General features: G+C 38.9%; 1 protein-coding gene across 6 annotated transcripts in view; it reads left to right on the forward strand.

Annotated features, from left to right (window-relative positions):
• The window catches only part of SPIRE1 (spire type actin nucleation factor 1), a 129,844-nt gene that overhangs the window by 4,800 nt on the left and 98,535 nt on the right, over window positions 1-26,509 (forward strand). For 5 of the 6 annotated variants that reach the window (XM_035565354.2, XM_035565355.2, XM_035565356.2 and 2 more), the window contains exon 2: window positions 6,254-6,288. In XM_035565354.2, the coding sequence (XP_035421247.1) occupies window positions 6,254-6,288 (35 nt within the window). Of the gene's footprint in view, window positions 1-6,253; window positions 6,289-15,084; window positions 15,149-26,509 lie in introns of those variants that run through there. The other variant, XM_050708480.1, reaches the window with a different exon arrangement.

Genomic DNA, 26,509 nt, shown 5'->3' on the forward strand with positions numbered 1-26,509 from the left:
TGGAGTCCCGAGCCTGGCCGGAGCGTGAGAGCCTTGGTGAGGCTGGAGAAAGTGCCTTGCAGTAAGGGAGGCGATGAGGGGATTAAGGCACGTAGCATCCTGGATCCTTGTTGACGCCGAATGCATCTTAGAAAACCGGGGAAGCTTTTTCATCATCTCTGTTGAAAGAAAACTGCAGAGCGTTCGCGTTTTGTTTCTGAATTAATTTATTAGGTTACAGCGTTGGATCCAGTAAGGAGACAAAACGATTATTGTCCCACCGCTGATAAAATCTGGAGGTAGCTTGCGTGACACGCGCAGAGGTATGAGCACGCCACCGAATTTTATTGCTGTGCGCTTTAAGAGCAACAGAAAGATGAGTCAGTCTGTGCAGCGTAAATACAAGACTCCAAAGACATAGCCAAGGTAGAGAGAGACTGGGAACTACTTTTCCATCTGCTTGAGAGAGCTTACTAGCAGTGGGTAAAAGCTCGTAACTGGTCCAGCAACGCTGTGGTATCAGTTTAGAAAATCCGTAACGTGCTTGAAGTTCCCTCAGACTTCAGTGGATTCAGCTTTCTGCCACAAGCACGCCTCCTTGTTGGACCAGCAAGTAAGTGGATAGCTCTCTAGGAAAAAGGAGAATATGATTAGAGTAACAAAACTAAGAACAAACAAACAAACAAAAACTTTTTGAGACATGTGAAGTCTAAGTGCATATTCATTTTTTTGTGGAGAGTTGATAAATGGACATGCCAGAGAAGAGCAAGCGTAGTATCTGTACTCAAGCATCTGTGGAAGAGGATGGCGGCTGTGTGTAGAGCTCAGCAGCACTTTGAGATGTGTGTCTAGCACAGTATTTATCTTAGAATAACAAAAATTGGCTCGATCCCTAGGTAGACTTATGGGTTTGCTATAGAGGGTGAGCAGTGGACATAGAAAGAATTGCACGGTGACCAGAGCCAGTTTCCTTGTGCCGAGTAAAAATGGGACAAGACAGTGAGCAATCACTGTGTTATACGTTACAGGGTAGCATTAATGTCATGTGGGTTCCTTAATTTGGTATTAAGGAAAATTATTATTTTAAAAACTTTTATTACAAAACTTTACTGGGTGAAGACCTCTTAGTCATTATCTGTTTTGTACAATGTGCAGAGGATTACTTATGACTGTACAAAATGAGGAGTAACTTCAGCGAATCCGGGTTGAATGGAGAAAGATGAAGGCATGAAAAAAACATTGACACAAAGTCCTGGCCTCCTTCAGTATATTAATCTCTCTAAGAGTTTTCCTTGTATTTTCTTACAATTTTCTTGCTCTCCTCTTCGTCCTCTCCCAGTTTGAGAAGTGCAGCATACCAGTTCTAAATCACTTACCGGCGGCTGATACATAAATCATGAGTCAGATCCAAAAAGCCATGAGCTGTGAGGACTCACCCCATTACCTGTCGTCTCCTAATTACATAGTTTAAAGGAGGGATACGTTGACTCTTAAGGCCTAAGTGTTTTCCTTAAAAACATCAGCCTCTCCTAGTCGCTCCGAGGGGTCTCCTGTTTCCCCTCCTAACCCCCTCTGTTTCCTCCACCTCCTCGTGTTCTCAGCCTTCACGACCGTCCTCCCCGCAGCCTTATGGCCATCTTCAAGCTTTAACTATATTTTCTTTGCCATTTTCACATTTTTCATTTCATTACCCAGGCTTTCTTTCTGTCCTCCCATGCCTTTCATCTGTTTGTCCTGTAATATCCATCCTGTGCCAGAAGTCTGGCTCACTTCTGCTCCATCATTGCTTTCCTCTCCGTGTAATTACTAACCCCGTGCTTTACATATCATCTCCTTCCTTTATGTCGCTTGGGTGCCTTTGCTGTCTTCATTCTTGTCCTTTCCTTTTATTGGCACTAATCTTGACTCTTGGATTGAAAACCTTGTCAGATTTGGTAAGGACTGCCCCAGTTCCTGCAATCAGATGATTACAATGAGGGCTTGTTGTTGTTGTTTTTAAGGAGCTCCTTGTTCTCTTAAGGCCAGGGAAAAACCTGCTGTTGTAGCTACAGTGCCTCTTGGAGACTCAAAAGCCAGAAAATACATACAAATTCTGCTTAATCTGGGGGCCTGACTAAAGGCTGTTGAATTTGTGGGTCCTGAGTTAGTGACTCCCAGACTGTCCCTCTCTCCCTTTGCTTCAGGTAGGCCCCGTGTTCCTTCTCCTGCCACCTCTCCCTCCGTCCTCCAGCACGAATGGGCAGTGGCTGTCTTTCCTGAGGGCACCCTGAGGTCTGCTATTGTGGAAATAATAGGTTTAGTTCTCCCCAAACCTGCAGCAATAGGTTGTGATATTTAAGTAGAATATTAATCTTTAACACGAAATGACTTCCAGGCTTATTGCTAGCGCTACGCTGCTGTCTGAACGTGAGTGCTGACGACCTCCCTTCTGCAATCAAGACTGAAGCTGTCTGGGAGGAAACACTTTTGGATTGGTGCAGAGGAATCTCAGATGTTGCTGGGAGGCTGGGAAGGGGCTCCGAGGCTCTTGGGGCAGCTGCTTGCAGTGGAAGCAGCAGCGGCCGTGTGGCTGTGGTGCCAGGACACAGACATCAACACCCTAGTTTTATTTCGGATAGCGGAGTTCAAATGGTTTGGCACATCCAGCAGGCTTTCTTGCAAATACCCTGTATCAGTCAGTCCTTTTTAACATACTGAATTATCCACTCCAGCTTTAAAATGACGTCTTAAATGTGTGCTTCTTACTTTTTGCACCAGTACATGATAGGCTTGCTGTTCGTTTTTAAATCTGTGAAGACCTTTATCTGGGATATATTAATCCTCGCAAGGCATGGGAATTACCCTTCAGTGAAGCACGGGCTATTGGTCAATTGAATACAGTCTCTTTAAAACAACATTCCAAAATGATTATTTGGAAATAGTTATTTCTCCCTGTCTAATCAGCGACCTGATGCTCCTGCCTTGAGGGATGAGTCAGAGCGCCCTAACGCTCAATGAAAGTTTGGCCTGACTCAGCTTGTTGGGGGCTTGAAATATGAATAATTTTCAAATAGAAATTTTGAGAAATTAAAAATGGTGGTCAAAGGTTTTTGTTGGTTTGGTTTTGTTGTTATTCCGTAGCCTATGCATCTCTTTGAAGACTATTTTCAGGCATACAGGAAACCTTCAATTTAAGCCTCTTGCCTTCTTTCAAAAACTACATTTTTTTGCATTTCAGCAACCCATGAGGGAAAAATCATACGATCTCCCAAACTGAAAAAAAATTGAAGTTTAAAAATTGAAGTTAATCTGACAGTTAAAGTTGTGCTGTTTACTAGTAATGAATGCATTAGTCACTATTGGAAAGCTGTCATGGAAAAACACTTTGATATATATCTTTTGGCATTAAGAGTGGTAGGAAGGCTGCACAGGTTAGCAGCTAGTTGAATGGTTTTGAAGGGCAAGGAGGTTTGGATCTATGTAAAGAAGCAGCTGCTGAAATAAATTTGTAAACCTTCACTTATTTACGAGATAAACAATTCTGCCTGCAGACAGAGACAGTTTTATGACTTCTTATAGGGGTGTGTGTGTTTGTGTATATATATATTTTATATATAAATCTTTTTTTTTTCTCTCTCCCAGTGCAAATTGGGAAAGTGTGGCCCTTAGGCTATGTTTAGAAGTTTGTTTTTTTCAGTCATCTCAGCTGAAGAGAAGAAATTCCTATAGCTAGCCATTATGACTAATTTTTGCTTGCACGGGCCATACAAGAGCAAATTCAGCTCAGTCTTGATAGATTCATGTCAATATGTGTTTCTTAGGTGAGTTAATACATGTGTCTTTAGTAATGTAGGAAACTTCCAAAAGCGTCACTTCAAACAGGTCAGGGAAATCTGCTGAGTACACGGTTGGAATCAAGGTAGAGAGGGGCAGGGAATGGTAGAGTAAATAATTTCTCTAATGCAGTCTGTAATGTTAAAATGGTGCAAGTCAACCAGTAGCTTGTGCCTGTCTAGAATACCATCTGTGGTGCGTTTGAGCTGGTGTGAGACTTAAACTACTTGTTACTCCTGTTTCCCTCCTCAGCATATGGAATCCTGACAATACGATTGTTTTTTAAGGTGCTGGTATAAATGTTGCCCCTCTTCTGTGGTGTTGCCCAGATTCCAAGTAATGGGAATACGTAATATGGCTTAAGATGTTCCCTACATTAGTTATAATATTAAAAAAAAATAAATCTCTGAAAGCAGTAGTAAATTTTGGTAGTACCAGATATGAGACAAGGAAAGGTTCTAAAGTTGGAGTGTTTTTCCTTGAGGAACTTCTTTCATGGAAGTTTATCAAAAGAAGATTTATCAAAGGGGCCGTGAGATGAGTTTCTTGCTGTTCCTTTCAGAAATAGAATTTTTGCTTTACCTTTTTCAGTGTGGGCTGATTTATTTGTTTTGTATGTAAGGATTTGGTTAAGACTTCTGTTAAAAAGATCTTCATAGGACCTCAGTGTAGCCATGAAGTGTAGTGATGGGTCTGTGCTACTGAGAGGATCTGGTAAATGGTCAGACTCCTGTTGGTCATGCTACAGAAGACACAAGTCAAAGTACTTGAATTTATCAGTGATTGCAAGTACTGGCACAATGGTGTGTGCCATTGCGTGATTAAAGGTTTCAAATTACTTACATATTCTGAGATAGTAATTTTCCAAAAATACTTTTTTTTTTTCTGAAATTTTTTTTTTCTTCCCCATTTTGACTACATTTCTGTGAATTGGTCTTGTATTGTCTTAAATTGTGGAGGTATGTTGTTTTGGTCGTCTTCATTTGAGTTTCACAGAAGTAGCCCTCAATAGTCATAAATCTGTTAATAGTTGTAGGTGTATTTAAAAAAAATAAATAAAAAGAGTTCTCAGTGAATTTATTATTTAAAACAAAGTGTTATCATTTTGAACACCAGGAATGTCTCTTATGTGGATCTTGACATGAATTGACCAGGATCACCAGTCCTTCTGCAAAGAGGATGCAGTATTTAAAAGCTGCCTTACTAAGTCACTCTCCTGTGCTTCGTTTTGCAATAAGCCACCGGTGTTAAGCGTTCAGCTTACACTGGCAAGAGTTCAAAACGAAGGTAAACAGCTTTCCCTCTGTTAGTTAGTTGCTCCGTATTCATTCAAGATGCATGTAACCTATAGTTTCAAAGGGAAGGCGACTAGTTCAGCGTGAAAAATAAATCTTTTTCTGTGTGGGTGACTCTTCTCTGGTTTTGTGTGCCATTCAGATTTTACGTACTAAGTCAGCACGATCCTGTGTACGAACACTGTGCTAACCAGTAGGTTGAGCTTCCTTTAGCTCGCTGGGCAATCTGATGAGGACAGTCCTCCCAGTTACAGCTCCCCATTGCAGGCTTTCCCGGGGTGCTGTGGGAGGTCCCAAAGAGCAAAGACCACAGAGGTCAAATTAAAGATCCACGTGTTTTGAAGGTCAGGTTTTGGGGAGCTCCCCTTCTCTGTGGAATGTTTCTGTGGAATATTTTATTTTCCTGAATGTCATTTCCCAACAGAAAATCATCCTGCTATGTCCTACTTAGTGCTCTTCTCATTTGAATTATCAATACAAAGTGATAATATCGTGACTTTTAGTCGAATGGTATATGATGTGAAATTTCAGTTTTATTTTTTCATAAACTGGCAAGCCACTTGCACTTTTATACCAAAGTGTTTCGTCTTCGAGAATATTGAGATTTCAACTTGATGAAACAATTCAGACAGTTAATTTCTCCATGTTGTATAAATTCCAAAGTGATGTTTCTGAACTCAGAGGAAACACAAAAAGTGAAAGAAAGGACCTCTGAAAATGTTACAACGATATTTCTACTTTAGCTTGCCTGAACTTCATGTTGTTGTTGAACTCTCTGATATCCCAGAAGTATCAGATGAAGCAAGTGGCTTTTTCCTGGTCTATGAATTAATGGTATGTTTTCTCTTGAAATAATTACTCTCTCCTGCTTAATTTAAGCCAACATGTTTTTATGTTCTCTCCATGGCTGAGCATCATTCATACAATTTAAATAATGAAGCCAAACATTAAAGACATCTTAAAAGGGAGAGTCGTGAAGGATCCAAATAAAGAGGGCAGGGCCTTTTTGTTGTTAATTCTGTGATGCATGTATAATTGCAATATTATTGAAATGAGTGATTGAAGTAAGGCAAAGAATATTTGGCTAAAACTGGAAAAAAAATAGTTGACTTCTTATTTTTTTGTCTATTGACTTAAACTGAAAGCTTTTCGTTTTTTTATTACAGATAAATCAGGCCGGTTACACTGCACAGAAATGGAGGTAAGAGAAGTATTTTGTGTTCTCTGCTGGTGCTGATTTAGCTCAGATTTGTTTTTGTTATCTTAAAATGTGGAGTGCTTTCAGTGGGCAGTCTCACTGTGAAATATTTGTAGTATTTATGACTTAAATTATCAGGTGCATAAAAGTGTCTTAACATGGGATATTTAGTCTCATGCTCAGAAAAAGAGGAAAGTCCATGTAGTTTTCAAAAAACGAGGCTGGAGCTACAGATAATGTAACCTTATTTGTTATTCACTTCTTTTAAATATTATCTTTAGTTTTATTTTAGATAATTTTATTTTATTATTTTAGAATATTTTATTTTAAGTAATTTCTCTTGGATAAATTCTCTCAGTATACTTTATAAAGGACTAGTAGATTGTGGAATAAATACTTAGTGTTTGCAGAATAGCTTGGTGATTTTTGACAACCCATGAATTTGGATGGAAGCAGAGAAGACAAGTGATCTCAATATTGTTCTTCTACCTAAAGATGTCCTGTTTTCGTGTGCTTTTAATATTTCCTTTAATTTATCACTTTGTGATATGGGGCCTAAGAAATAGTGTAGTACGTCTTGCTGGAGTAGCAACGGCAACGTGAAGCCAGTTAAAAACTGCTCACTTTATATCTTGACCATTATTTGACTCCATGTCTTTGATGTGACTGTTGTAAGAGTGCTCAAACCACCATTTTGTCAGATTCATAGATTTAATCCAAGACTTGAATGAAAACTAAGTAGACCTTCTTGTTGAACAGGATGTGGACTCACAATTGTTTGTTATGATACAGAGTAAATCTGGTGGCCTACTCCTTAACTAAACTTTTCCAGCAATAAATAAAAATATCTGTGTACTCTGCAGGGCAGTGTTTTCTTGTTGTCTTTGAACTTTCTTTGAAATGGAAAACTAAGTTTTTACTTTAACTGTTTCATCGCTACCTCAGGCTGAGCCTGGAGATGGGGCCAGTGTGGGCATCTTAATTGGCGGGCTGTTTTCTCATCCCTAATATGTGTGGGGGTGACAAACGGCTGTCGCTAAAAGGTTTGTACTTAGACAAAACTGTGTATGAAAATGGCTGGTTTAACAATAAAATGAAAGGCCCGCTAATTGAACTACACATGGTAAAATGCCAAAGCCATCCAGGTTTTTGCAGCTGTTCATAATAAAATGGCAACGTTCCTTCAGCAGGATGCAGTCTAAGGAGAAATTCCTCACTGATACAAGTCCAGAAATTGGAAGTAGGCACATTTTATTTCTCTTTGTGCAGTTCAGATTAAGCAAATGCATCCTGTTTTTGTTTCAGCATTTGTAGAAACCCGGTTCATAAATCTAGTACCTTACTTACAAATGATAATCTAATGTGTCATTTGCTTTGCATACTAAACACTGTTTACAATTTTCCTTCGTGTTTTTTAGCAGAAGATAATGATAGGCCCTAACAGTGAAAATAGAGATGATAAACCCGTGTTAAAATATATTTTTTAAGAAAACATAAAATATTTCACTTTGGTAAAGTAAAAATGCTTTTGTTTCAAAAATGTCTAATGAGAGTCAGTTGGACAAACTTTACTTCATTATCTTCCATGGAGAGAGCTTTTAAATTTTCATATTTTTAAAAAATATTTTTGTTAATAGCTAGAAAGAACAAGTTCAGCAGGTTAGAATTTCCCATGGTACAGATGCGCCATTGAAAATTGTCTCTGATAAGCACTGTGACCATTAGCATATTGACTCTTCTGTTTATCTTTGTCATCTTGAAGGAGACTGTGAAGGAGTCAGTAGCTTTTTTTCTCCTCCAAAATTCCTTTGGGGCTTCAGCTTTAGCCCTGGTGGTGATGATGTTTGTGTTTTTCAGAACTAGGAATTCAGCAGAGAGCCTACTGCACATTGTTGATTCCTGTGGAAAAGTGTGGTCTGATCAAATGTATTGGAATCTGTGGGAAGCTTCTTAGAATTGTAACTAATGATAATCATATTTCTTTTGCAGAACGCGTAAGCGATCCTGAATTGATATTCCATTTATTTCAAGCTAGGGATTCAAGGTGTGTGTGAAATTCTGGGTCCAGTTGCCATAGCTGTAGTGGGAAGATGGGAGTAAGGAATAAGGTCACCTTATTTAATCTGTGTCTGCCTGTGTCTCTGTATGTACATGATGATAGCATTACTTCGTTGTCTTAACCAAGGTGGTGAAGTGGTGAAGATTATTTAAAATATGCCAGCCTCATTTGTAAACACTTAGTACTCATATAGAAAGTATTCTGTGAATGCTCAGTGATTCATATGTAGGAGGGTTTAATTGCCACGTATTTCAGAAGACCCACCTAACTGAGCATAGGCTTGTTGTGTATGAATAACGTAGTTAACCAGCATCTAGGCAAATACAAAGGTACATACAAACTCTCACATTAGTTTTAAAGTCAGGCATGAATTAAATACCCTGTCCCAAACAATGGTGAATAAGCTGTTCAACATCCGTCAGCTCATGTCAAATCACAAAATGAATCGTTTTTCAAAATGTTTTAAGGAGACTGTCGTGTGTAGTGTATGCAAATTCTATTTGCAAGCTATTGATTACATGTGTCTCATAATTATTAAAAATGTTAACATACAGTGAAAATTATGGTACTTGTCTGGGAAACTAAAACTTCTCTTTTAAATCTCTTTAATTGGGAACTTGAAATATTGACTATTTCAGAGGATAACTTAGGGAAATAAATGTATAGGTTATATAAGGATACTGTTTCTACTTCAATACAAATAGGAATATACTTGTTACTCATTACATTGACTCAAAAAGAAAATCAACCACTTCTCATGCTAATGAAAATCTGAGCCTGCATTTAATAGCACAGAATGTTAGTTTTTCAAAAGATGTCATAATTTTGCATTAAAAATAATGCCACACCTACATTCAAGAGTATTGCATAATCAAAATTCAAGCAGTATAAAATGGGTTGATTTAGCATATACTAATATCTAGGATTCTTTTTTTAATCCCTGGTGCAAAGAGAAGTAAGATTGTGATTGAGGGGCAGTTGCAGCAGTGAAGAATCACTGTCTGCACAGTGGTGATCGTTAGTTCTGCTTCACAAGCTTTACCCTTATGGTGCCAAGGGAGGAGAAATGTCACTGCAAGGAGGACAGGCAGAAATGTTTTTGAGAACAATTTCCCATAGTAAAATATGGCTGACTCTTGTCTTCCAACAAAATGAGTTGTGATTATGCACTGAAAAAAAAACAAACCAAAATTCTCTGTGAGTGCTTGGGTACAAATCTGCTAATTCTATGAAAGCTCTTGGTTCACTGTGCTGTTAAGAGGAGAATTAGCAGGGATTCAGGATCGCTTCTTAGAAATCAAAGTAGAATCATGCATCTTTTCTTGACAGCATTAAGTCATGCTCCAGCATTAGGTGCCTGTTCTGATGAGTGAAGCGCTCATCACTTGCTGATGGGATTATCTCACAGAGATGATGCACTTCCAGCCTTTGAGGGACCTGTTATTTTAGATACCTGGAAGCCCATTATGCTTGTTTCTTGGTGTGGTTCTTCGGTGGCAGGCAGTCGTCTGACCTCCTGATTTGCCTGAATTACTTCATACCTGCAACAAAACAACAGGCACTCGATTAAATTGAAAACACACAGAAAAGTAGAATTCAGGTTTTGATCTTCTGTGTTTTGTAACGAGCTACTTTTTCAAGAGGAACTCTGTCGTCCTTGATTTGTATAAATGTGCACAGCATACCATGAAGAGGTTGATCTTGGACGAAAATGGATTTCTGTTGTTTGCTTGCTTTAAGCTTGGCACATTGCCCTTTTCATTCAACGGTTTCATTAAGAATACACAATGAATATTGGGCTGGAGAACTAATAATATATTTGACTAAGCTGATTTAGAGATAGATAGTCAAATCCTGCCATCTGTCCAGGGTCTTATAGGAGAAAACAACTGCTCCTTGTAAAGGCTTTGTAATTTTGCAGCGTAGTATGATGTGCCTGCAATAATCCGCTCATCCTAAAGTCACAAGGGATTTGTGACAAAATCTTCGTTCGAGTGATGCTGCTGGGAAACCTTTCAGTCAGCTGGGTAAGAGCAGAGCGGCAAAAATTCAGCCCTGGCCTTCTGACAGAATTTCAGGTAATGGCTGGTAGAAGAATAGGCCTCACACTGGCTTTGATCCCTCCAAGGAACATTTTGCACGTGAAAAGCAGAAATAGCAGAACATGGAGCAGTAACTTAGGTGGTGGTGCTCATGTTAAATCTCAAAGCACAGAAATGTTCCTCGTGCAGTTAATGCGTGAAGTCATTAGAATTACACAGTTTTATCACAAGATTAACTATGGAAGTAGAAGTTTGCAAATTCAGTTTATATTACTCTGAAAGGGATCTTAGAGTGTGGGGAGAATAAGGTCATTTGTACAGGTCTTCGGTTTTTGCAAAACCCTTCCTCTCTTGGTTCTATTACATTGTTTGATGTGATACCTATCATATCAATGATATGCTATCATATCTACAGTAGCTGTCATATATATTGATTGATGTGATAGCTATCATATTAATTAGCTTTAAGGTGCTAGTTTTCTAGTAGACAAGTGCCAGTAGATGAGTTTGCTTCTGTGTTCAGAACAAGAGGAGAATCTGAGTGCTCAGTCAAACAGTAGGGAAAACTTAAGCTTTAGGTATTGGTTGAGTGCATACAATCTAGTGGTTCCTTGTATTGTCCTTCTTGGGTTTTTGTGTGAAATAAAAGATAGTTCAGAGTATCAGAATGAAAGGAAAAATGCAACGTTTCTCTTTGTTGTTGTTTCTGTTACTGCAAAAAAAATTTAAGCTACATTCTGCCTGTGTTCCTGGCCTGCTGAAAGCCTCAGAGGCTTCTGAGATACTATGGCACTGTTTTTCTATGAAGTCTGCTGGTTACAGGTTCTGTGGTAGAGACGCTGGGTTTTCCAGCCTCTTCACAAAGTACCAAATTGATGGGGGAATTGTGGCAAAGGTGGCAATTTTTATAAACTTACACACAATATGCGCATTAAACTACTGATAGAAAGGAAGAAATCATGCTTTCCAAACAAAGAAATATAAAACAAAAGGCTTCAGTTACATCTTTTTTTTTCTTTTTTTCTTTTTTTTTTATTATTGGTATGTCATAATTTTGATTTTGTGTTCTGGAATTTTTGTAGGCAGTATCTTCATATCATTACTGCAGTTCAACATCTACAAATCCTAAATTTTAGAAAAGAAAACTAGAAGAATACAAAGGTTAAGTTATCATATATATTTTTTTTTCATAACTTGAGCTGTTCAGACCTTTCTTATACTACTGTAAAATTAGCAGGTCTGATTTTTATTTTTTTTGTGTGTAATGTGTTTGCCAAAATTTATTGTCATCGTGTATGTGTGCGTTAAATAATTTATGCCTCTGTACTAGTATTTTGGCCTATGTATTTTACAATGCATAACTTCTGATGTGTGTAAGATTTGTGAAGCAAATCTTTTTTTTTTTAAAAAAAGAAGTTTGTTTTACTGTGACTTTTACTGGTTACAGATATGGCACTGCAGCAATTTTTAGGGCAATTGATGTAACAGATATTCTGCAGAATGACAGCTCTTGGTTACCATATGAAATCAAGTAGGTTTATGGAAAATTCAAACTGATTGGTCTTAACAGACAGATTTCAAAGCGCTGGGGCAAGATCCCTGCAAAATACTTAATAATAAAAGCATAATCCGAACAAGGGGTTCACTTTCTGGGGATGAATAGAAGCCAAATAATAGTTCTTAGTGTGATTTCATGGAGGGAGCTCTTCTTTTTTTTCTCCTTTATGGATTTTGCCTAAGGCAATTCTGAAATTAATGTAAAATGCACCTCTGCTGTTCAGTGAGTTCGCTTTCAGTGGTAGGCTTGACCTGGTGGTATGGTGTGGGCTTTTTGATCTGGGGAGGAAGGGATGACAACAAAAACAACCAAAAAAAAAGCCCTACCATTCTTAGGCATCTCAGTTATACATTCAGTACTCCAACAGCCACAATATAAAAGTATGTGGAAGATTTAAAACTGATGGAATTAGAAGTACATAAAATGTAGATGAAAAAAGCACGCAAAGAAGCTGATTTGGTATATTGTGCTGTTATCACTCTTTTCTAACTCAGTTATTTCCTATTAATTTAATGCCTGAAGGAAGCTTTTTTTTTTTGCATCAATAGTCCAGTGGGAGTTAGCGTATTTGTTTTTTAATGTATAAGGTGCTTAAACTTGTGCTTGATACTTGTCTCTTGTTCAGGCTACTGTCTAGAAGCTAAGTAATTGTTAAAAATCCAGAAGATCTTACTGTCTTCTTATCCAGTTGTGAAATACTTCTTTCATCACGAACCTTATAAATTTGTTAGTCTTCACGTTGTTAAAACTTAATTAAGAAATGCAATAATGTGAAAGAAAAAAGAGGCTCTTGCTTTTGATTTTTTTTTATTGTTAGCTGAGAGAAATACTAATGATCTAACATTGAATCAGAGCTTGCTTTCAATAAGTGCTGCTGTTTTTTTATTGCCTCTGTGGTCGATTTGAGATATTTATTGTAGTAGGTAGGACTACAGGGTTTCATTCACATCTTAATATCTATTTCTCTTTCTGTTGCTTTTAATCCTCAGAAAAAGACAAAACAGAGGAATGATACCAAAAATCTTGTTACTGTGCTTCCTTTTCTTAAGTCTTGTAACTTCGTGTTTCCCTTCTGCTTTAATGGTATACGTGGTATGAAGTAGACGTACAGTGCAATACGAGTGAGATAGATTAGTTGAGTTGGAAGGGACCTTCAGAGATCATCAAGTCCAACTGACTGACCTCTTCAGGGCTAGCCAAAAATTAGTGTATTGATGTCTCTTGAACACTGGCAGGCATGGGGCTCCAACCACCTCTCTAGGAAGCCTGTTCCACTGTTTGACCACCCTCACAGTAAAGAACTGTTCTCCCAAAACGTGTTTCTCTCTGAAGATTTCCTTTTATTTAAGCCATTCTTTCCCTAGGTGTGTGTGAGTGGAACCTGTACCGCTTCCATCCACGGAGCACTTGTGCTTCCCGTGATGAAGGCGGAGTGCTGAATAGGTTCAGTGGGAAGTTTGATTTTTGAGAAGCCAAAGGAAATCAGGCTTTACCACATCATTTTTCTGGAAGACTGAAGTGTACTTCGGTGACCTGTTTAAGTATCTGAATATAATGTTGCATTTTTCTTTTCAGATACTCTTACTTTAGCTAGGTTAGCTGTATCACTGCAGGGCATGAATAACTTCCTCTGACTAAAGTGGATATTAATGGCGTTCTGTGAAAAATAAACATAAATTTTTTGTAACATTTTATAGTTCTACTAAATCATTAAATCACTTTAAGAGAAAAAAATTGCTCATAGACCTTTTTTTATTATTATTTATTTATATCTCTAATTGATCTCTAATTCTTATTTCTCAGAGGCAGGGCTTAGTGTCTTTCTCTGACTCTGGTATAGAAGCCCTTGAATGTCCAAGTAGCAGTATTTCATAGTTGGCATGCCAAGAAATATGACGTGGTTAGTGGATTAGGCTTATTTTAACATAGTTAAGATAACATAGTTACTTTTTTATCAGTTTTGAATTTGGTCAGTGGTCAAAGAAAGCAGGAATTCTAGGGAGCTAAAGATTTAATTTCACTTCAGTTCATTTACCAGATACCAGGTTCCCAACCTAAAACATCCTCTGCATTTAAATTGTAAATTTAACCATTAAGAAAATGACACAAGAATTGCAAGATGGAACTAATAATATCAGTAAGTTCATTTTTGAATACTGGAGAGATTTAAAGTGAGAGAAATACTTATTTATGAATGAAGTGGATCCAGCGTGTTCCCACCTACTTGAACAACACCTACGCTTTTCAGTACTAGCTTGCACTACCGTTGAGTCATTCTAACATTCCTGCTTTGAATCTGCTTGGAAATATTGATCCAGTTTATCTAAACTGTATCTATATTGGATTTAGTTTATCTATTATCCTGTGAAGTAAATGATGTTTTAATGTAGAAATTCTCGTTAGTCACTCCCACTTCTTTAAATGTGTAGAACTCCCAGCAGCTTATAGTTGGGAAAATAACATTATGAAAGACTTTCTTCTTTAAATGCAGCTTTAGCTGATGTAATGAAAATGAACATGTGGAATTTTTATGAACTGGTAGACAGCGTGGCTCATCTCTGTTTAGCCTTCAATTTCTCTTGCCTTCATATGCTGCCTTGACTATCTGCTGGGGAGGAAGAAGAGCCGTTGTCCGCTGTTTTTGATCATGCAGAAGCTTCAGTTATTGCAGGAGATGGGAGGAGAAATGTGGATTTCCACATTTGGGATTTCCAAAGGTTATTTGAGGTTATTTGAGGGAAATACTGTGAGTAAAGCTTAACTGTAATTTTAGTCAGATGTGCATTTTCAGTAGGTTAGTAACAGTGCGGATCAGATGTTCCCAGTAACACATCCCTGAGCACTCAAAAACCACAAGACGTGTACAATGAGATCATCAGAAATTGGTTAATACATACTTAAATGCTTTTTTTTTCTCCAATTCTATGACTAAATGCTTGCTTTTCTTCTAATGAACACTAATATGTAAATTTTTATTTAAATCACTTGACCTGAGACGTTGAGACGTTCAACAAAGCAAGATTTGCTGTTGAGTCATGAGAGCTTGCAGCACTGTGAACTTTCCTTGCCAAAGAGGATACTGAATCTGTCTTGGGGCTCGCTGAAGCAAAAAGGCGTTTTTGTTAGTTTGCACTTTCTTTTGTTTGACTTGACACAGTGCAACCCCTTTGAGCTTTTGTTCTGGAGTGAACTCTTTAGCAACTGGTAAGTTTCTGTGCTCCCCATGACCTACTAGTGTGGATGTTTTCATCTTATATTACTTAATTTTGTCTGGCATTTACACGTTTGTAATGTTAATCATTAAAAAGAAAGCAAGCTCCAAGATCTCTCCTTAATGGCATGAATGGAAGACCCTAAGAACGTTTCTTGGATTATCCTTTAGTGTTGCTGTATGCTGCGGCATGTGGAGTAAAATACTTTGATTTACTAAAATGAAATACAAATGGTGAATTAAACATGCAGATAAAACAAAGGGGCGACTACATTCTAAATGCTTCATCATGTCCCTTTCTTCTATTAACCAGAGGTTAATATAGCTACATAATAAATTATGAAGCACCTGTAACACCTTCACCTTCAGCAAAAAGTTAAGGTTAAATAATTAACTAGGATAAGGCAAGCTGTTCACACTTCATAGATTAGCTGTTGCTTCAGTTAAGGAGGTAGGGTCACTGTTAGACTGATAGGGAGGAGTATGTGAGGGAGAAGAACTAAGCCTGAAAGACCCCCATCCAGTTCTGTTTCTCACTTACAGCGTACCTTCACTTCCAAGCCTCCCTCCCCTATTTTCTCTCAAAATCTCTTACAGTTCACTCATTAACTTCCTTTATATCTGTTTCTCTCTGACCAAAAAGTTAGTCACCTGCTTTTGTGGGTGTGTGTTACCGTCTCTGCCTAATATTTGATGACTGTCAATGTTGCCATCCCTGCTCCAAGTGCGTTTTTTCGCAGCTCCCTGCACCTCTGCTTGTTTGCTCTGTAGGGCCTTGTGGATGTTGTACTGCTGCCTGAATACATTATTTCTCCGCCGTGCATTTCTCTTTGTGTCTCTATCTTTCTCTGCTATCTGAACTTGAGATATTAGCGTTATCTTTGACTCACACTCTTTCCTTTCCTCCAGATGCTTGCCAAGTGCTTAATTGCCGTCTGCTAAAAGCACCCCTCTCTTCTCTGTTGCCAACATGTTAATTCAGGCGGTTTTTTTTTTTTTTTTTTTTTTTTTTTTTTGGTCTTGGCTAGTGCAGACTGCCCGCCACCTACTCCTTTCTAGGTAATGATGAAAAATATATCTTCAGAGTTTTTTTAGAAGACCTCTTCTCTGGCTACATCATGGCTTTTGGGTCGGTGTGTGCTGCTTTCCTCTTCACCTCTGGCCTGTAGATTCAGATTATCTCCTTCATGCTATTGCAAGTCTGGAGCAGACTTTCACTGCAAAGTAAACAAGTTGCCTTCAGAAGCTCCATCTGGTCTGTTCCTTTAGGAGGATGTGCCATTCCTCGTGCTGTGGGCTCTGTTTGCTTTGGAGCCAAGGCGCTACAAATGTTAGAGAGAACATGGATGTCTTGTGTAATCTTCTAAACTATGTTATTGCTAACCCCAAATCACCATTTGGTGGTCGTGAATCAGTGCTTGCTTTTGAATATACTTTGTACCATGTCAGATTATGTTTGTTTGTTTGTTTTTCTGGAGAGTGCTGCTTGTGCTTGAATATCCCATTGAGTCTTTCCCTTTTGTCCTGGGACTGAAAGCTTCGTGCAATTCCTAGATCTTCAAGGAATGTTTCATCTAGTTGGGCATGGAGAAAACAAATCCAGTTGAAACTGTATGAAAACAGTGAAGTAATTTGTGGTCTCTGGCCATTGGCCACTGTCTTACCTTGTAATTTTCCAGCAGAGCTGCTCCTGTTTATAACTCTTTGTATGGCTTACTATTGGAGCTTGCTTTAAACTTACAACTAGTAAAGCATGCAGAAAATAATTCTTTTCCCTTTTCTTCTTTTTTTTTTTTTTTAATCTTTTCATATATTAACAGGTGTAATGTTCTTAATGAGTGTTGTTGGCCAGGATGGGTGTATAACATTGAACATCCTGCAGTATTTTTTTTAACTGTTTTTGTTTTCTGTTCAGTTTAACCTACTTTGAGGGCTTTTGCTGTGGTTTTGTTTAGTAAAACAGACTTCTTATTTTGATACATTTTTCTTCAAAATTTGGCCTTTGCTTTTGTCAGCTTTCGTTAATCTTTTTATGCAGATCTAGTAGTCAGAGGTAATGCTGAACCTAACCTCCGTTTATCAGTCTGGTGCTTTCGTCACGAATTGTAAAGGACCTTTGACAAGGAGCACTGCACGTACAAGGAGAGTCAGTCGCATAGGTGGACCTATAACATTTAAAGCATTGGCACAAGGGAAATGTATGGAAATACAATTTTTTTTTACCATTGCAGAGTCGTTCCTAGATGTTAAATAAAAAGTTAGTCTGAAAAATTTAGGTAAGGACAGTTAAATGAGAGAAAAGGAGAAAAACATGCTATTGTGATGGGTGAGTTTTACCACTTATTTGGACGTATTATAGCAAAATTATTTTTCAATTTAAAGTACTTCATTCTCTTACATAAGGAAAATGCTTATTTAAAAGTTAAGATCTTTTCAATTCCTGGCCGCCCAGCTTTCTGGAATGTTGTCTGTTTGCAAATCTCAGATCCTCCAGTTGATGTCTGTCTGTTATGCTACTTATATATGCAAATGCAATGGCATACTTCATAGCTTAAAACCCAGACCAGCAGTAGATATATGAAGTGTGTGCTGAACCTGAGGTTCTCCGAGTAGTCCCGGTGACTTAATTATGTGGTAGCCAAGATGAATGACTGGTGGGAGAAGACAAAAGCTGCTCTCATTTTAGAGAAGGAAAAATCAAGCTCCAGACATCAGGGAAATTGCCCAGTGTGACATTCAGAGTGTGTGGCAGAACCAGCGTAGAATCCAGATTCTTTGAGCCCTAATCACAAAAGCCAAAATCTTTCTGTAGATTTTACATACTACCTGAAATAATAAGCCTATTTTTCTTTGCTGCCAAGACAATTCTAATACCCTTGAGAGACTTTTCATCAAAATACTGTGAATTTACTTTCAGGCTAGACTATCCCCCCCACCCCCCCACCCCCCGCCTTTTTTTTTCTCCTATGTAGATTTCGTAAATACTTTAAAAATCTATAAAAGCAGTGACCCATTCTCTTTCAGATAAATCTCTTATCTTTCAGGGTTATATATGTGTGTGTTACTGTGCTAGTACAAAAACAGACTTTGCTTTTCTATTGTTCACTTGCTTGCTGGCAGTAGATGGACTGAGTGTTGTTCCTACACAGAAGACAAACCTACCCCTATCTTTCCGTACGTATTTCAGAAAGTGTTTCAGAACTGAAGTAGTTAGAATGTTAGGGGAAAATCAAAATGAACAGCTTTATGGAAGAAAAAAGCAAACTTTGGGGGATTTGGAGCAGGAGTCGTATTTAGGTATGAATAAAGGAAGAGGTTCCAGTAATAAGGCAAAGACACATCAAAAACTAATATAGAATGGGGAAACAAAGGCAACCCTTTCTTTACTGCAGCGTTTGGAAAGGCAGTGAAATACATGAAGAATGTTGTCATTAAAATACAAATGAAATAATGTTTAGCTTCACAATGTGGTAATACTCCACTAATAAGTAGTAGGGCAGAGAACTGTAAGGGGAAAAAAAGTCTGACAAAATTGAGCAAGTTCACGGTCCTAAAAATAGTATTTAATTTTACAGAATCTGCTTCAGAGGGCTGGTATCATTTTTCAGCAGATGTATCACGAACAAAGATATAATCATTAAAAACAGCCTGAACATCACCGCGGATTTACATTTCAACAGCACTTCTATATTCTTCTAGCGCTTCAAATGTCATATTGAAATACAAACTGTCAAATTAATGAGATACCAAGCACCTTCCTGTCAGTTTGTCTTTTTTTTTTTTTTCAGATTGCTCATATATGTATGAAGATCTTGGTCCTTCTATCTTATATCTCTATGAATATCAAGATAGCTTTCACCAGGCAGCGGGCACTGCAGCAGATACTGCAGATGCTGTCTTTCATTTCCTATCTTGGCATGGAAACTTGAGTGTTATTAACAGGCAATTGTATTTGTGTTTTTGTTGCGTGTAACTAAAAAAACACTGTTCACCAAAGGTGATAGAATTTGTATGACACTGATTTCTGTTTGGTTGGTTTGGGCTTTTTTTTTTTTTTTACATGGCCTATTCCAGTTTTTAAAAGTGAGTGTGATGGCAAGTTTTTAAAAGCTTTCTGAACAGAAAACAGGTGTTGTTTGCTGTGCTTTATCCCTGTTTAATGGCTGTAGGAACAAAGAACATGAGCTGCTTCAGGTGTTATGATAGTTGCAACCTTTGCAGTTTTGATGCAGTGAAACTGAGAATTGTTAGGCTTGGAAATTACGTTCTTAAGAACAGTTGAACAGAAATTATAAAACAATATTGTTTTGTTAAAATCTGTGTTCTTACAGTCCCAATCCCCTATCCAAAGCAACTACATGTGTACTTAAGTTTATGCTGATAATAGGTTTGCTTGGGGTATGACAGTTCGTCTCTCCGAGATAGCTCCCATGTTTGTTCAGAGTCTGGGTTACTGGGCACCACCAACACCCAAGACCAGGGATTCTCGTGGTGCTCATCGAAGCTGCTCTGTTGTGGCTTCCCTGTGACACGCAGAAGATGTGGTTAAGAGCATGTCATCCTTCTGAATCATCCAGCACAACAGGAACTGTGTTTTATGGATGTGTCCTTTTCTGAATTTACTTTTTTATGACTCATTGGAGTCATAATAGAATGATCTTGACTCATTTCTTCTACTATCTTTTTACATCTCTCTCACCTTAAATAATTGGTTTCTAATTAATTTGCCTGTCAGCCCTTCAGTTCCTCAGTGAATGAGGATCCCAGTCTGCTTTTTTCTGCTTTCCTTTGACAGTCTACCAGCCAGCAGTCTACCTCCTGAGTACAGGCTCATCAAAGCATACTGCTTGGTATCCAGCCCACAGTGAGTATTGCTGCTGCTCAGGAGAGGTCCAGTAACTAAGTACAGAGTTGTCAGCGGTACCATGTCCCACAGACAGAGGGAACAGAGCCCACGTCTGCAGAATCCCTCCTTTGAAGGGTGATGGGTTTCTGTTTGGATCATGTTGACCCAGTTGGTGTTTGAAGCTAGTTATGGTATTGTCCCTGGCTTGACCAACTTATGCTGTGGCCTTGGGCACTGCAAATCTCAGGTGTCCTCAACATCCCAGTGAAGGATTTCACCTGCAGATCTCACAACAGCACCCCGAGGAGGAAAAAAAAAAAAAAAAAAAAAAAGGCCTGGGTACAGCAAAGGATTGTCCTCGGCCACAAGTTCTGCTAACGTCTGACTGCAGCTGCAACCATTCCCCTCTCTGATAACACTGACAACTAGAGATTCAGGATCCTCAGCGTACAGTTGACTCCTAGGGATGGTTCGTCCCTCTTACCATCTCCTCTCCATCTGTTGTGTGTTCTTAGCCACCTGACCATGATCTACAGACTCCTGCTGCACGACACTTTGTCCTGTTGCCACTGAGATGGAGGAATAAGGCTCCTGCAGTCCATTTTAGAGATATAATTACAATACGAAGTCTCAGATTTCCTTAGCTTTGTCCATTACAGCAACTGACTTACATATGTCTTTTTCTTGGGTCAAGAAAAGCAAGCATCATCTTTTTCCAGTCTGCAGAGAACACTGTTAGATCATAAGATGTTAAACAACCTGATTCCTGTGTCATGAGACACTGAACAACACAATATCCTATTGCATTTGTACCTTTGACAACATATTTACTTGTGTGTTTTTCTATGAAGTTTGTCTTCCTGTTAACCATAACATTATTAATGAAGAGACATCGAACTGTTCCTGTATAAGCAATTTACTTGTGTTTTCCTTCTGGATGCACAAAGCTTGAGCTGTATTATTTGCTCTGAATATGAAGAACTGTCTTTTAATATGCACAGGTACAAACCCTACATATTATCTCTCAGATATTTGTCTCCACTGTGGAGTAACTGTGGGGGTTGGCCATCCCTACTCAAATCCTGTTAACATGACTAATGCATTGTGCCATGACTGATTTATATTAGCTAAGGCCTTGCTGAAAAGTCTGTCAATGGTGTTTTCTGTTAAGGACTGTGCTGGACTTTAGATACTTACCCGTATGAAGGCCCCTGTGATCTGCTGTTTGATGAATGCAAGTCTGTGGCACTGGGCTTGAAATTGGCCCAAGTTATAATATCAATGAATCATAATATAGGTTAGAAGGGAGCTTTGGAGGTCATCTGGTCCATCCCTGTTGATCAAAGATGCTCAAGACAATGCTAACGTCAAAGTTAATGAGGTTGATGAGGACCTTGTCCAGTCAGGTTTTGATTGCATCCAAGGATGGAGATCCCACAGGCTCTCTGGGCAATCTGCTGCAGTGTTTCACCACCCTCATTGTGGAGAACACATATGCAGGCAGTCACCCAAACACAGAAAAAGAAATTCGTAGCAGTAGCTGTAGTTACTTGAAAATAAAATCCACAGGTATGGGTACATTCTTTCTGTCTTCCCTTTAATCTTAGCACTTGTTTGAATTGCAGGTTGAGAAATACTGAGGGCATGGAGGTTAGTGCTCAGAGCAGAGCGTTTATGCAGCAGTGCAACATGAAAGGTGACTGCATGAGCTCCTTCTCATAATGCTGTTAAAGCCAGAAACACTTCCCAGACTCTAGTTATTACTATCTAGTTAGAAACTTACTGTACACAGCTGCTGCTGTATACTGAAACTTTGGATTACAGATATTGAAGAACTCGGTTTACTGGTAATAAACTTTTTGTTCCTAGTTTTTTTCCTTGTATTTCTGTGTTTAGAAAATGGCTGGTTTTGATCCAGCAATTTTACACCAGTCCTCAACGAGTGATCTTATTTGAACTTTGCAAATCATTCTGAGATTTCTTGGATGCAAAGCCCATACTGGATTATGCATAGTAAACAAAAATGCACGTGTGCATATGTATGTGTATTTGGTTTTGTCATGGTAAAATAGTAGACAAAAAGAAGGTGTAGTGGATATATTGGTGTTTGCTGTTAGCAGTGGACTTGTATTGTTTGTATTGTACACATGTAAAACCCTGCCAGGAATTAGTGTGTGTTGTACATGTAAAAAGTCAAGTTAGACTTGGTAGCTTTTTGTTAAGCTGTGGTAGGTAGATACGTGCTCATTCTGAATATGTAAGTATCAGGGAGGAAAAAAAAAGTTTCCCTTTAAGATAATGTCAAGAGGCATAGAGCCTTGTGACTGGTCACAAGTTCTAGAAGAGACTTCAAATCACTGAATCTAATGTAAAGTTTACTGTTATTTAATGAGTCTTATGGATAGTAGTGTTTAAAATACCAGCATGTTTTATCATAATGTATCTAGCTTCAAATGTAATGGAATGATCTTGAAAAGACTGTTAGGTAACCATTGTTATTAGACAGTTGGATGTACTTCATTTTCTAGTTTAGATTGTATCACTGTTTATTTGCAGTAAAGCTGATGATGAAATGTTTTCCAGACGTATGAGACTGGACAGTTTCTACATTAACTGAGAGCTCTTTGTATAACCTTGATCTCTCTCACTTTGTTGCATTTATCCTTTTTTTTTTCCTCTCCCATCTGGATGTCTCAATTTTAGATATGTGTTTTCCAATGATTATTTGTATAGGCTTTGCATACCTGAGATTATTTTATATTTCTTATAGAAGGATAGCTGCTCAATAACAACACCTTGTGTTATAAACCATTTGCTCATACATATGCCTATTTAGAAAATTCAATTTTAAAATGAGAAGGTTTCAAGGTTGGCAAATACTTTTATGTATTTCTCAAATATTAGTGATGTTTTCTTAGCTACTTATTTTGTTAAACTAGCCTAAACATGTGCTGTTTGGAACATTTTGGTGATCTGTTAGTTCATGTTGCTGTAATGAAATAATTTATGTAAAAAAAGACCAAATCTGTGTGTGTAAATCAATCCTTTTTATTGCTTCTCGAACGCTGTGAGTCAGGGTTATTTTAGCTGCGTATTTGCCTGCATTATCCTCTCCAAGTACTTGATGGAAAGAAAGTTCACTTGTTTTCCAAGTGCAGAGAGGAGAGAGAGAGACTGATGCATGGGAGTCCTGAAATATTTTAATAGCTTGGGACGCCCACATTGACCTCGCGTATGGAGATGAGGTGTCAGAGATGATGCAGGGAGGTTTCAGGGAGGAGGCAGGAGCATTGCCCTGGCCGCACAGGCTTTCGCTGACTCACTGAGTGTCACTGGGAGTGTAGGCTGGTCAGATGGCTAGGAGGAGCGAGCCATGATAGCGGCCAAAACAGACTTTAGCTTCCTTAAGGAAAGACAGAGGCCTGTAGGAAGAACAAAGTAAGAATGGGACAGAGGAGACAGCACCCGTGTGTGCACTGGGGGGGCTCATGCACACCAAAATGAGTCTGACAGTGCAGGAGTCACAATAACATGATAGGCAAGAATGATTTGCAGATGTGAAAGTTGTATGTGTGGTTGTTTTCAGTAATTCTTTCAGTAGTTGTTGATATCCTTTCCTTTAGAGGAAGGTCTTGTTTATGTGATATCATTGATGGATCTAATTGGTATTATTTTCTAAACAATATTGGTTTAAAGAGGCTATTTTTCTCTTAAAACAATCAGTGAATTTATTACATTCCCCCCCCCCCCCCCCCCCCCCCCCGGGAGATTCCTAAATATAATAAACTTCATTTAATTAAAAAACAAACAACATGGGCTTGTTACTAGATCTCATGATCAGTTATGAAACCAGTATAGCGAGCAAATTACCAAATCTTCTTTACTCAGTAAGATGAAGTTTCTGTTCTCTTCCTCAAGAAAATGACTCATATTTTGTCTCTCAGGTTCTACAGAGTTAGGAAAATTTGAGATAGTTTATGAGAGAGCTACACTGAACTCTACCTTACAAAGCCCACATATATTTCAGTATCATGCATTGCATAGTAAGTCTGGACACCAGGATTGTTCTTGATGTTGACTTCAGACATCTGATTTTCAGAATCATTTTGTTTCCTCACAGTTGCCACATACTGTTCAATGGAAGAATACACCTTTTTTTTTTCCCTACAGAGGACAGTACTTTGGGGTTTCCTGGCACCAAGGCACCATGCCCATGTCAGGGCCCTGCACACCCACCCCATGGAGAGGCCAGGCTGCCCGTGCTCAGGGCCAGCCCTGCTGTGGTAGAGCTGCAGCCTTGGATCAGATTGCTATGAAAACAGCTATGTGAGGGCTGTGGTAGAGCCATGAGAAGTCTCATCCCCCGTGTTCCTCCTTCCTGCTCAGGAACAGCATTTAAGCTGTGCCTTCACATTTTGTCTCTTGAGCTGTGCTGCAGCTCAGCATGTGCCCGGCCATGTCGCTTGCTGAGCCTGACCTGCTGACTTGCCTTCCTGTCCAAACCTCGAACCTGCCTCGTCACCGTGGGACTTCTCTGCTGATTGGGGACTGTGGCTGACCCTGGTTTCTGTCACCGGACCTGCTCTTCTTTTCCTGTTTGGGTACCTGGGGCTGTGTCCCTAGTCAATGAGGGCACTGCCCCTGCCTGTGTTGTGGTCACCCTCAGCTCCTGACTCGCCTTCCCTTGCTGCGCTTGCTGCTTCCTCACACTGTTTTCCTTACTCCTTCGAAAACACGCAAGCCTGTGTCCTTTCTCTGGTCACTGCATAGAAATTACCTGTACAGTAATTACAGACACAAATGGATGGTGAACCCTGTAGGTAGGGATGTGTGCACTTCTCTTCTCCCACAACGTGTGCTTGTGAGTAGAGGTGTGCAGACCACAGTATACAGAGAATTTTATGACAAAGTTATGAATGATCCGGCAAAGTCGTAGCTTTAATGCCTCATCCAGCTGGAGAGTATCATAGTGGGATGTCGAAGAAAATACCAAGGAGTTGTCTTGGGTTTGTCCTGGTGCTTTACCATGCCCTACCTGCTGACAGGAATTAAGGTGCCCTAGTGTTTGAGAAACTGCTTCTGGTTTTGTTGCAGTATTTTACCTCCACATCCTCTCACCAGCAGTGGAGGTAGTGTGACAACAGGGGCAACAGCCCACCTGTAGAAGAGCCACCGGCCAGTGGGGTGGTGGTGGCCTACCCGCTTTTTCATCTTTCCACTCCGGATGCCCATTTTATGTGGCCATTGTGAACGAGTCACAATTTAATTTTAGGTTATTACTGGAATCATTGTGCCTGTTCGCCTGAAGGTCAAGGACTTGTTTGTGAGAGAAATTCCTATGTGGAAAAACAAACATCTCAATCATTTCATAGTGAATTGTATTCAGAAAGAAATGGGCTCACCGGACTTCTGAGAAGAGAAATTATGATGCCTACACTTTATGAGTCAGAAAAGAGCAAGCTGAAACTCTCAGGCCAACAAAAATAATGCAACAAAGTACTAAATGTCAAATACTACTCTGAGTGCCCCTCATGTACTTTCCTTCGTAGTGTTAACAGCAGTATTTCAAAGACAGTCCCAGTTTTAAAGCAAACTAGTATGTTTTGTGCCCTCCTTCTCTCTGAAAAAAGGGATAATGCACTCAGGGAGGGAACTTCATTAACTTGTAAACAGGAGCATGAAAAGCCTGACCTTTCTAAAGAGACACAACAAAATCAATACTCCTGTCTTTCTTCTCTTGCAACAGATAAATTGACAGTTGTTTTCAAGGGACATCAGTTTTGTAACTTCCACAGTGTTAAGGTATTTGTCAAAACTAGCCCAACTTTCATACCAAAATTAATTTTGGTCTCTACAGAACACAGAAAATCTTTTGCCATTTTTATTGCACTCCAAAGGCATACTTCTGATACGTGTGGTGAAGCTCCAAGTTAAATCTATTTATTAGATCACTGTGCTTATTGTTATTATTGCTAAGGAAAAGAAAACTAATCTTCCCTTTCTAAGCTGCTATGAGGTAGTCCAAAAAAATAGCCCAACAGAATATAAAAGTTCGTTATCTGAGATGTGTTTGTTCTGTGAAAAAAAATCATATGCATTAAATGCAGAATCTGTTTGTTATTTAGTCAACTGGTTCTCTAATAAATCCTGCAAGGTAAACTTCCCATCATTATCTGATGTCACCTTTTTCATATCTTTATGCTAGACTCCTCTAATCAGGCACTGCTATTTTACAAATACAGGGCTTCCATTTAAAAACAAGAACAGAGAATATCCATATACTACATGAAAATTATTTTTTTTTGACTTAAGATATCTCAGATCCACTGCATATTGGCTTGGGCTGTGAGTCAGGGAGTGCTGCTGGAGTACGAATTGGCCTACAGAGTATTGTTGTACCCATTTTGCAAGAGGACCGCTCCATTCATTGTGACTGTGGCATTTCCTCATTGATGTGGAATGGGCAGAAATTTCCCAACCCGTGAGTGGTGGTTGAGATTCTTCTGTC

This window comes from Cygnus atratus, chromosome 2, assembly GCF_013377495.2.
Source record: "Cygnus atratus isolate AKBS03 ecotype Queensland, Australia chromosome 2, CAtr_DNAZoo_HiC_assembly, whole genome shotgun sequence".
NCBI lineage: Eukaryota > Metazoa > Chordata > Aves > Anseriformes > Anatidae > Cygnus > Cygnus atratus.